The sequence below is a fragment of the Sapajus apella genome, unplaced genomic scaffold (genome assembly GCF_009761245.1).
Source record: "Sapajus apella isolate SASKATOON/1434 unplaced genomic scaffold, GSC_monkey_1.0 scaffold19, whole genome shotgun sequence".
Taxonomy (NCBI): Eukaryota; Metazoa; Chordata; class Mammalia; order Primates; family Cebidae; genus Sapajus; species Sapajus apella.
In genome coordinates this window covers 29,856,065-29,867,935 of record NW_022436959.1, presented here as the reverse complement: position 1 = coordinate 29,867,935, position 11,871 = coordinate 29,856,065, and the positions used below count along the sequence as shown (strand labels likewise).

At 37.2% G+C, this 11,871-nt stretch overlaps 1 protein-coding gene and 1 pseudogene across 7 annotated transcripts in view; one reads left to right on the top strand and one right to left on the bottom strand.

Moving 5' to 3' along the window:
* The first annotated feature begins 265 nt into the window (after positions 1–265).
* LOC116557593 lies at positions 266–670 on the top strand (annotated as a pseudogene).
* Positions 671–699: 29 nt separating this feature from the next.
* COL28A1 (collagen type XXVIII alpha 1 chain) overlaps positions 700–11,871 on the bottom strand; it is a 207,582-nt gene continuing 196,410 nt past the window's right edge. For 6 of the 7 annotated variants that reach the window (XM_032287127.1, XM_032287128.1, XM_032287129.1 and 3 more), the window contains 2 exons: positions 4,904–5,042; positions 731–2,967 (listed from right to left, as the gene is read on the bottom strand). In XM_032287127.1, coding sequence (XP_032143018.1) covers positions 2,795–2,967; positions 4,904–5,042 — 312 coding nt within the window. In that variant the 3' untranslated portion in view covers positions 731–2,794. Of the gene's footprint in view, positions 2,968–4,903; positions 5,043–11,871 lie in introns of all 7 variants that reach the window. The other variant, XM_032287126.1, reaches the window with a different exon arrangement.

Sequence of the window (11,871 nt, the reverse complement as noted above, 5' to 3'; positions counted from 1 at the left end):
CACAGCAACAGTGTTGGAATACTGATGAAAATAAAATAGAAGAACTTACGATTATATATATATATATATATATATGTATATACATATATATATATATATATATATATATATATATATATAGTGGTATACTCACACAAATATACAACTGTGGAAGTAAATGAAAATGTAAAAATTATAATAAAATAATCTAGTGAGTTGCTGGTGCTGCTGGTGTGCTTGTTCGGTGCAGACCTGGTACCGCTTTTGTGAAGCGGCAGCTGAGGAGACTCCAGCACTCACCATGGCTGACAAAAAGCCCAAGGAAGGAGTCAAGACTGAGAACAATTATTATATTAATTTGAAAGTGGTGGGGCAGGATGGTTCTGTGGTGCAGTTTAAGATTAAGAGGCATACACCACTTAGCAAACTAATGAAAGCCTAATAAACTAATGAACGACAGGGATTGTCAATGAGGCAGATCAGATCCTGATTTGACGGGCAACCAATCAATGAAACAGACATACCTGCACAGTTGGAAATGGAGGATGAAGATACAACTGATGTGTTCCAACAGCAGACGGGAGGTGTCTACTGAAAAGAGAAGCTGCTTCTTTACTTCAGAACTCTGTTCTTTAAAGACCAAGATTACATTCTCAATTAGAAAACTGCAATTTGGTTCCATCACATCCTGGCTACTACAGTATAGTTTTCTCTATTCTTTCATTTTCCCCTTCCCCATTCCTTTATTGTACATAAAGTAACTGGTATATGTGTACAAGCATATTGCTTTTTTTCTTTTTAACAGCCAATGGTATGTTTTGATTGACATCAAGTGGAGACGGGATGGGGAAAAATACTGATTCTGTGAAAATACCCCCTTTCTCCATTAGTGGCATGCTCATTCAGCTCTTATCTTTATATTCCAGTAAATTATTTTGTTCTCACTGTTTTAACAAAAAAATAAATAAATAAATAATAAAATAAAAATCCTTGCATACCTTGTTTGATTGGAGACTTTTAATGTTTTTCATTTATCATTGTAAAACCAAGGACAATTTTATAACTTTTTTGTACGTAGCTGTTACCTGTAGGGCAATCTGTCTTTAAGTAGGGATAAATTACTCTAAAACAACAACAAAAAAGAATCCTAGTTTTCCCTTCAAGTCAAGCGTCTCGTTGTTTAAATAAACTTCTTGTTTAAAATGAAAAAAAAAAATCTAGTGAAGTGTAGAAAATTACATATTATGATGCATATTTTCTAAAGCTCAAAAAACTAAATAATAAATTATTTAGAAATATATTTATATGTCATAAAATATATGAATTAGTTATAACACTGAATGAAAATAGTAAGTTGCAGAAGACTAGTATATGACACCGACACCATACCTGTAAAACTCTAAAATAAGCAAGGTTAAACATTTATTGTTTAGAGACACATAGGGACATGTGGAGTTTTACATGTAAAATTACCTATAAAAGTCAACAGCACATTGACATGGTAAACAAAAAGTTCAAAATGGGATATTCCTGGCATGGAACAGGGGCTGGGATGGTGGAGGGCCACACAGGAAGCTTCAATGGAATTTGTGATGTTTGTTTCATTCTCTAGGTGATGTGTTCACTGGTGTTCAACTTATTGTGTTTTTAAATTGATGAGTATGTTGCATATCTTCTTTTGTAGTATCAAACATTATATAATACAGTTTTAATTAACTAAATAAAATTATATTATTTCTGCCAAGATGGCTATTCTTCCATCTCCTTCCTTGAGGGCATTTTTTTACACTGTTGAATTGAATGAGGGTAGACCCGATAGAAGGAGAAAGTGTTTTGTGAGATGAAATATGCAAGTGCTGCTGTCTGAGCTCAGCTCAGAACTAATGATCTTCCCAGACGGGATGTTGCAAAAGTATTATATAAAACGACAGAGCCAATTCTTCGTTATTCTCCATTACTCATGTTTCAATTTGGTGGCTCACCTTTCAGTGTGAGTCCTGTCTTTAATACACCTTGCTCCAGAGTGGATGTCAACTTCAAGTGGTTTTTAATTGTCAACGGCCTTCCCATTCCACTCCCATAAAATGGAAGGGAAACCCCAGATGTACGTATTTTAATGGAAGGGTGTAAAAAGCTTCTTTGTTTAAACATACATTAAACACTTTGTTACCAAACATGTTGGAAGAATACAAAGTGACAGTTTGTGAAACATTTAAGTTATTTAATTTTAATTCAGATTGATTTTTCCCTATTACCGCGTTCAGAGCAAATGAGGAAAAAATGTAACTACCCTCATCATCCCCACTTCTATCCCAGCACTCCTTCATAAACATTCCCATCATTTCTAATTTCCACACCAAAGTACTTCCTATCACCTACCTCTTGCTACTGGGGTAGGTGGGACATAAGGAGGTTGGGGAGGTGAGTAGGTGGGGTATGGGCAGGGGCAGCAGTAGGGGTTTGAGCTGACATAGTACATACAGCAGGAATGAAAGGAATCAGAATCACATTGCAGGCTGTGAAGTAGATAGAGCCTGTGTATTACAGTTTCACAGCTCTAAGTCTAAATCCTCAGCTCTGACACTTTTTAGGTGGGTGACAGTCGACAAGTTACTAAACTTCTCAGAGCCTCAGCTTCCTTATCTATGTAAGTGGTTAATAATACCTACATCCTAGTGCTGTAGTGAGAATTCAATTACATTGATAAGTTGAAATACTCAGTATACACTCAACTATAGTGCTGTATTTGTATTGGGTGAACATGCAGAAATTAGGGAGTTCTAGGCTTTTGATAGAGACAAGCCAGTTTACTTGCTCATCCTTGAATGCAGGTTTCTTGACATTCCTTTTCACTGTTGAATCTGTTTCCTGAGCCATTGCAGCCACTGAACCAAAATCGGGCACAAGAGTTGACCTGTTTGTCATAATACCATCGAACCACATATTCACCACAGTTTCCAGGCTTCAAGGCTTCCAAACATCTAGGATCTAGAATAAGAAAAGGATAACATATTACAGATTTTTCTTATATTGAAGATATAAAAAATAAACACCTTATAAAGTTATATAAATAAACGATTTCTTCTTCATGCCCACTAGTGGACCAACCAAGAAAATCTGGTTCTAAGTAAGTGAAAGAAGGATTTCCTAAAACCCAAAATATTTCCCTCACTACCTGAAACTCTACCACTAGATATTAATTCTTTTGAAAACATGAAAGTTTTTGGTCTTCATGAACTCGTATTAAAAATGCTTATTTCCCTGAAAGCCTAAGTGAGACTTCACTGGCTAATACTTTTGTGGGTATTAGTTAACAGGAGAAAGACAGGACTTCTTTCACTTACATTAGGTTTGATTTACAATCAAATTAATATTTGGAATAAAAATTATTTCCATTTCCTGTTCACGTTTCCTCCCAGTCTGTTCACAGAAAGAACCACCATGATCATATGCAATTGCCCACTATGAAAGAAAAACTCCTTAAGTTACCAAAAAAAAAAAAAAAACCAAAGAGTAAAATGAGGGGCTCTCTTTGTATTACAATTATCTGTTTAAAGAGCAGCTTTAAGGCCAGGTGCAGTGGCTCACAGCCCAGCACTTTAGGAGGCCAAGGTGGGCAGATCATGAGGTCAAGAGATTGAGACCATCCGAGCCAACATAATGAAACTCTGTCTCTAACAAAAATACAAAAATTAGCTGGGTGTGGTGGCGCATGCCTGTAGTCTCAGCTACTTGGGAGACTGAGGCAGGAGAATCCCTTGAACCTGGGAGGCGGAGGCTGCAGTGAGCTGAGATTGCACCACTGCACTCCAGCCTGGTGACAGAGTGAGACTACATCTCAAAAAAAGAAAAAAAAAGGAAGAAAACAGCTCTTGCAGGACACTAAAAACATGGTATGATTTTCTAATATCATATAGTCTTATCGTAGAAATATATCTACTATAAAAAAGCACAGGAGAGCTATAACAACAAATACACATTGTCCTAATGAGGTTCCTTTAATTATGGAGCTCCTCATTTGCTAAATTCCTTATTATTGTGTGGTACTCTGGAGTGCCTTGATTAGTATTTCCTACTTGAAGAAGTGATTCCAAGGTGGGAGAAGCCAAAAAACAAACAAACAAACAAAAAACCAAATAGATAATTGCTGTCTGGGACTTATATGTCATAAGCTTTATTTGGCAATACCTAAACCAGCCCTCTCTCTATCTTCCTTAAACATTTCCCCAGATTTGGAGTATGGCTTGGTTCATTTATTTTCTAAAACTTCCATCTAACTATACCTCTATTATGAAGACTCCCTAGACCTAATGGAAATGAGCCATAGATTTCTACCACCTCTGCCCTTAAAAACAAAACCAAATAATGTATATTGTGTAATTCATTTTCAAGCTAATCTAAACTTCCTTTGAGCACAAAAAAGTCTCTCATGTTCTACAGAATATATGTATATAATAATACATTTTTAATAGATATTAACTTCATAGAAAATATGTTAATGAATCAGAATCTAGATTTTAGGTTGTTTCTCATTCCTGTGCAATAAAAGCGTCAAAAATTCAAATGCCTACATGTGTGAAGGGCACATGTAAGACAGTAGGGAGCAGTAGGGACTATGGCAAACAGGAGAACACAATCCCCTCTAAAGGCATTCCAATTAAAATAATAAATACTATAAGAGTGTTGAAATTCTTTAGAGACCAAATTTACTCCATTGCCAGCCAGATTTCAAATTCTACACATAGTCCAATGGAAACTATATTTTGTCCACTTTGTTTAGAATCATAACATTTTCTCTCTGGGTAACCCTGTGCCTTCCTCTCATTGTAGATACAGTGGCAGATTGGCAGATCTCTCTTACCTTTGTGCACCAAACTTTTTGGCTGTAGAATCAAAATGGGACTTGGAGTTCTGGTTTACCTACCCTCTGCCCCAACCACAGGGGAGCTAAGCAGTGGCCTGGGGGCAGTGGTGGCCTCAGATGAAGTAGTGGCAGGCACAGCATCAGCCCAGGTTGGCTCTGGAACTTCATTCTCTTCATCCTGGTCTCTGGTGACACTCAACTACACAAAAAAATTCACACTTTGTGTTTCTGATAATATCAAGTAAAAAAAATACTAGTTTGCTTTTGGGAACATTTAAGGAAAAGTTCAGCCATGCTGTGTTTCTTAAGCTGTCTTATATTAACTATTTCAAATAGAACTCAGAAAATAATGCCCCTCCTCTGTGTTGTGCATCCCTGAATACCCAAGTTGTACACACACACACACACACACACACACACACACACAGAGCCCACCTCCAGGCACAGATGCTTTAGTGCTGGGACATCCAAAGCAGGTGTGAAAGATGTGAGGTTGGGAAGAGTTTATTTTCATTCTTTTCTTAGCCACTAATATAAGAAAATAACCACTCATTTCTTTAACATTTTTATGGCCTTTCTCCATTTCCTAACACTAGACAGCTTAACAATCATATTCCAAAATATTTACCATGAACTCAATCAATTTTGAGATTGGAAATTAGGGTAGCAGAAGACAATAATACAGCTGAAATAAAAACAACACCAATCACTTTTTGGTTGCTTACCCAAATCTCAGCTGCAGACACCTTTGCCTGCTTTTCCTATTATCAGACCCCAGCTAATGCCAAATGCTATAGGATGCTTAACTTCTAAAACGCTCTAAGAAATGTTTGGTACCTAAAGAACAAAGGATTTTCATTTCAAAAGCAAATTTTCTGGACTAATACTTCCAAGTTTCATCCAAATTTATGATATCTAACAAAACAAGGAAGAAAGGTATTTTACTTTAAAAAAAAATGATGTCTTTATAGTAAAATGATGTATAATCCTTTGGGTTTATACCAGTAATGGGATTGCTGGGTCAAATGATATTTCTAGTCCCAGAGCCTTGAGGAATTGCCACACTGTCTTCCACAATGGCTGAACTAATTTACATTCTCACCAACAGTGTAAAAGTGTTTCTATTTCTCCACATCCTCTCCAGCATCTGTTGTCTCCTGACTTTTTAATGATCACCATTCTAACTGGCATGAGATGGTATCTCATTGTGGTTTTGATTTGCATTTCTCTAATGACCAGAGATGATGAGCATTTTTTCATATGTTTGTTGGCTGCACAAATGTCTTCTTTTGAGAAGCGTCTGTTCATATCCTTCACTCACTTTTTGATGGGGTTGTATTTTTCTTGTAAATTTGTTTAAGATCTACTATAAAGATACACACACATGTATGTCTATTGCAGCACTATTCATAATAATAAAGACTTGGAACAAACCCAAATGCCCATCAATGATAGACTAAAGAAAATGTGGCATATATACACTATCTAATACTATGTAGCCATAAAAGATGATGAGCTTATGTTTTTTGCAGGGACATAGATGAGGCTGGAAACCATCATTCTCAGCAAACTAACACAGGAACAGAAAACCAAAAACCACATGTTCTCACTCATAAGTGGGAGTTAAACAACAATAACATATGGACACAGGGAAGGGAACATCACACACTGGGGTCTGTTGTGGGGGTAGGGAGCTAGGGAAGGGATAGCATTAGGAGAAATACCTAATGTAGATGACAGGTTGATGGGTGTAGCAAACCACCATGGCACATGTATATCTATGTAACAAACCTGCACATTCTTCACATGTATCCCAGGACTTACAGTATGATTAAAAAAAAAAAAATCTTGTCAGTTATTCTTGACAATTGCCAGGAGCTAGACAAATCTTTTATGGGAATAATTATATTCTTTATTCTTTTTCAAATTCTTCCTTGGATTCCAGCTGTATGCCGTTGAATCAGTCATTCACCTGAGTCCTGGCACTTGGCTATTTATCCTTGCCAAGGGTTCTCTTGTTTGTTTGTTTGCTTTTTTGTTTATTTATTTAAACAGTCAAATCTGTAATTGAGGTAGTTTTTCATGCCTTTTTACCCAGGTATCCTGGTGTGCTGTCATCATTAGCTGTCCTCTGCCACCTAAGCTGTTCTATTGCTTTTGATTTTGTGTGTGCACACACACATGAGGGAAAGACTAATTAGTACCATTACTCACGTATGTGTATTTTTCACAGGATTAAATTACTATCAGATGACTCAGAGCAAAGATTTCCATTAGGATTGGTCATTAGGCCTATATAAAGGGCACATAATTTAAATACAATAGGAACTTTTCACTGTCCCCTAAACACAACTTTTGGTACAAGTGGGGAAAAAAAATTATGGATTACTTGAGGTTCATCTTTCTTTCAGAATAATCCTGTATGCACATATAGCAATTTAAATGTGAACTTTAAAAAATAATCATTATACTGGAGAATTTAAGGCTAGAGGAAAAGTTTCTTGGTCCCTTCTTATCTTTTTTCTTTTTTAATAGAGATGGGGTCTTGGTATGTTGCCCAGCCTGGTCTCAAACTCCTGGCTTCAAATGATCCTCCTACCTTGGCCTCCTGAGCCCAGCACTGGGTCTCTTATTTTCTACTGGGTGGTGGAATACAAAGCTATGAACAATTATGAAACTTCCCAAAAGTTATTGGTAAGCTAGTACCAAACCTTCAGGAAGAAAAGTACTGTTGTTTTTTGCCTGCATGTATTTAATTTCAAGCAAGAAATATAAACATAAAAGTCAACTGACATTAGTCTACACTTAATAAAAGCCAACTGACATTAGTCTACACTTCAGATATGTGGTCTAGAAGGTGAGAATGTTCCATTGAAGAGATAGGCTAAGCAGCGTGGTTTTCTTCAAGTAATTAACTCAGCCTTCAAGTCTTTATCTTGTTCAAGTCCTGAGTCCTCAGAAGTTATTTTTTACCTTTTCTAAGTTTAGGAGTGTGTGTTTTCTTTCTCAATCACATAATCATTTGGAAATTTTGACATCTGTTAACATTACACCACAGATTCCAAGACAAGCAAAATTAACTTTAATAAATGAAAATAATTTCATTAATTTTCTCGCTCGGTGAGATGTCAGATTATTTCAACAAATGCGTAATTATGGCTTGCAATTTTTATAATTTCCTAACTACAAAAGCAAGCATGTTAATTGAAGGGAATTTTAGAAAATGTGGATATTAAAAAGAGAAAATAGAAATCAGAAGTAATTCTACCTTCTAAAGATAATCATTGTTGGTATTCAGGTGTATCTTTCCCCAGTCTTTTTTTCTATCTGCATATACATTTTTTTGTTTTTATAAAAAAATACTGTATGTTTGGTTTTCTATGTGCTATTGTAAAATATACTAATTATGATCATTCTGTATATTTCACTGTGACTCTATAACTTTTATTGTATTGTATTGTATTGTGTTGTATTTTATTGTATTGTATTTTTGAGACAGCGTCTTGCTCGGTTGCCCAGGCTGGATGATGCAGTAGCATAATCTTGGCTCACTACAAGCTCTACCTCCCAGCTTTACGTAATTCTCATGACTCAGCTTCCCAAGTAGCTGGTATTACAGGTGTGAGCCACCATGCCCAGCCTCCTGCACATTTTTCTAACCTTGCTTTTCACTATTCCCTTTCATTCCTTCTTCCTCATTATTCTGCCTCAGGCTGTCAATATCAACATTTCCACCATAGCCTAGGAAAAATTGGACTCCATCTGCAAAACCTTCTCCAATAACCCAGTCAGTACTGATTCTCCCCTTCTAGATGATGCACAGTACCTTCTGACTCTTCTATACTTAGCACTGATTGTGTAGAATTTAGCCTTTAGGTCTATCCTATGGAAGAATAACAGAATATGCCTCCCAAAATACACCACTTTAGCACATTGATTATTTTGAACTAAAGGCAATTGGGAAGCAGATACAGCTCATTAGTCTAAATGCAGGATATACATTCATAAAGGTGTCCCTCCTCTCTATTAGGAAAATCAGAGTAAATAACTCGAGAGGACTCTAGACCCTTACTTAGCCCAGAGATACACTGCAGGACTCTACATAACAAACTATTCACTAATCATTATCTTCCATTAGCTCACACGTAGGTTTACCTTCCCACCATCTGCTGCTCTAGAAAGTCCTTTTCCATTGTCTTGTCACTCCTCTAAGCTCTATTGTTCTTTCATTAAGATGCTATGTAGGGCCAAGTGTGGTAGGATCATGAGGTCAGGAGTTAGAGACCAGCCTGGCCAGCATAGTGAAACCCCATCTCTACTAAAAATACAAAGATTAACCAGGTGTGGTGGCAAGCACCTGTAGTCCCAGCTACTTGGGAGGTTGAAGCAGGAGAATCACTTGAACCCAGGAAGCAGAGGTTGCAGTGAGCTGAGACCACACCATTGCATTTCAGCCTGGGTAACAGAGAGAGACTCTGTCTCAAAAAAAAAAAAAAACAAGATGTTATATAAGGCCAAGTGCTAACCACCCCTTTGAACTACTCAGGTCCATGCTCCTATGTGTATATGCTACATGTTAATAAACTTCTGTGTGCTTTTCTATTGTTAATCTGTCTTTCGTCAGTCTAATTTACAAGGCCCTAGCTAATAATCCTAAGATGGGTAGAGGAAAAAGAAAAATTTTCCTCCCCTTCACTATCTTATTTACTGTTTCATATGTATAAATACCACTTCCCTGATAAGGGAAATTATGTCATATCTTTCCTTCTTTTCTTCTTTCTCTACCTCTTTTTTTTTTTTTTTCTATCTCCATAGCATAGAACAGGCAGCAAAAAGTATCCATTGAATAAATTCACAATGGGTTAATCTTTTTGTTACACTCATCTTTAGGTTGAACTTAATCAGGATACGCAAAGAACGAAAGAGAAAGAGATAAATTTGCATTATTTAATTCCTCTAGACTTTAACATCATCATTTTTAAAATAAAAAAGGTTAGGCCCTAACATACCTTTCAACTCTAAAAGTTGGATTCAACAACATGAACAGCTGGCAGAATAAACACCCAGTTCACGATAGTGGTTACCTCTGGAGAGAGGAGGAAAAAGAGCTCTGGAGGGAAAAAGCTAGGACTTTATCTGGAGCAAGAATGAATGAACAAATGGAAACACTAGTTACTTCTGGGGGATGAGTACTCAGTGAGGTGTTTGTTGTATTTCTATTCTTTTTAATAAATCTTAGATCCGAAAACACAAGCTTGCCTTGACTTGTCCTCTGCACCTCTACTCCTACCACACTGGCCTGCCTTAGGAAAGAAGGATGACTTCAGCTCCAAGCAGGGACACTATAGTAAAAGGCACAAAAGAGGAGTCTAGGGGCACATGAGGGCTGACACCTGGAGTCCAGGGCTGTTCTGTGTAGCTGGACAAGCAGACGTGTTATCACCATTCTCTTTCAGCCTTTGAGCTGATCTTTAAGGGGAGGAAAACAGACTCAGTGCAGTATCCCAAGAACATACAAGCATGAGCTAAGGAGGATTGCTGATTAGGTGCAACACACACAAAAGGTCTTTCGCTTCTGATTTCCAAACATTTTCCTCATATTTTTTTACTCAGAATTTTGCATATATTACAGACAAAGTCTTCAAATCTGAGCGTATGTCTTCTCTGGATGAATGCTAATGATCATTTGCATTAGTGTTTGTGTTAAGACTTAGCGTTTTCCCACTAGTGTGGGTCAAAATTTCTCCAATTTGGCTCTGGGGATTCTACTGCCAGCTGGCTCCACAGCTGAAGCCTTCAAGTTGTCTGGCTTCTCAGGAGTCCTTGTTGATTGATTCTCCCCAAGAATCAATAACACTTCTTTGTCAGGTCTCTCTACACTCAAATACTTAAACCGAAGGTTATTTATTTGCATTTTAAAGTTGCTGAGGGCCTTTAGGAACACCTTGAGTTTGGGCTTTCATAAAGGGTGGAAGGCAGGATTTTATTCTGTTTAAACCTCTCATATATTAGTGCAGTAAAATAGCCTGCATTCTGACATTACCCAGTAAACATTTTTGACAGCTCTAATTATAGAGCCCAGGTGTGTATTAGGCTATACTATGTAGGTTTGTGTGAGTACACTTTATGATATTCACACAAAAACAAAATTGCCTAACGAAACATTTCTCAGAAAGTGTCCCTCTCATTAAACGATGCATGACTATATGTCAGAGATTTAAACGTGAATATAAAAGCACAAACGCTTGTTCAAACTAAGTATCTATAAGGAAATAATTTTTTTAAAATTCAGTTTTGCATTGGTGCTTCTTAATAAGGAAATCTAGAGACAAGAGGCAATATCCGAGAAGGTCAAGTTCATTGCTAGGTCTCACTATCTGGGTCAAAGTTCCTCTAGAGAGACCTAGCTGATGTTCAGTTTCCCTTCTTGTGGCTCTTGGTGTTATAAATTCACACAATTTCAGTTGTATTTTTTCTTATTTCCTCCCCTCTCCAGCTACTAGAAAGCTTCAACTGTCCTAGCCTGTTAATGTCATTTGTCTCTCAAGGCCATCAGGCTTCCTGGGACATAATACAGAGGCATCTGTTCTTACTTTTCCTCATTCTGTGTCATAACTATCTTGGATGTTCCTCAGGCACCTCCACTTTACATGGTGCAAACTAAACTCACTATTTTACTCTAAAAAAAAAAGCCAACCCTGCCTTTTATATTCTCCATCTCAGTATACAGTGTTTCAATCCATCTCATCTCCATACTAGAAATGCAGTAGTCCTACTCAAACCCTTCTCTCTCCCTAACCTCCAATCCTTTCAATCTCTATATCCTGTTAATTCTACCCTAGAAATGGCTTTTTAATCTGTTCCTCCTTTTTATTCCTACTGCCCCGCCGTCTTTCAGGGCCTCATTATCACTTCTCTGGACTATCACGCCTCATATCTCAGTCTCCAGACTCCTCACCTCCTTCCCCTAGGTATGTTTCACATAGCAACTAGGGCTATTCTGTGAACCAAATATGGCTATATGACTC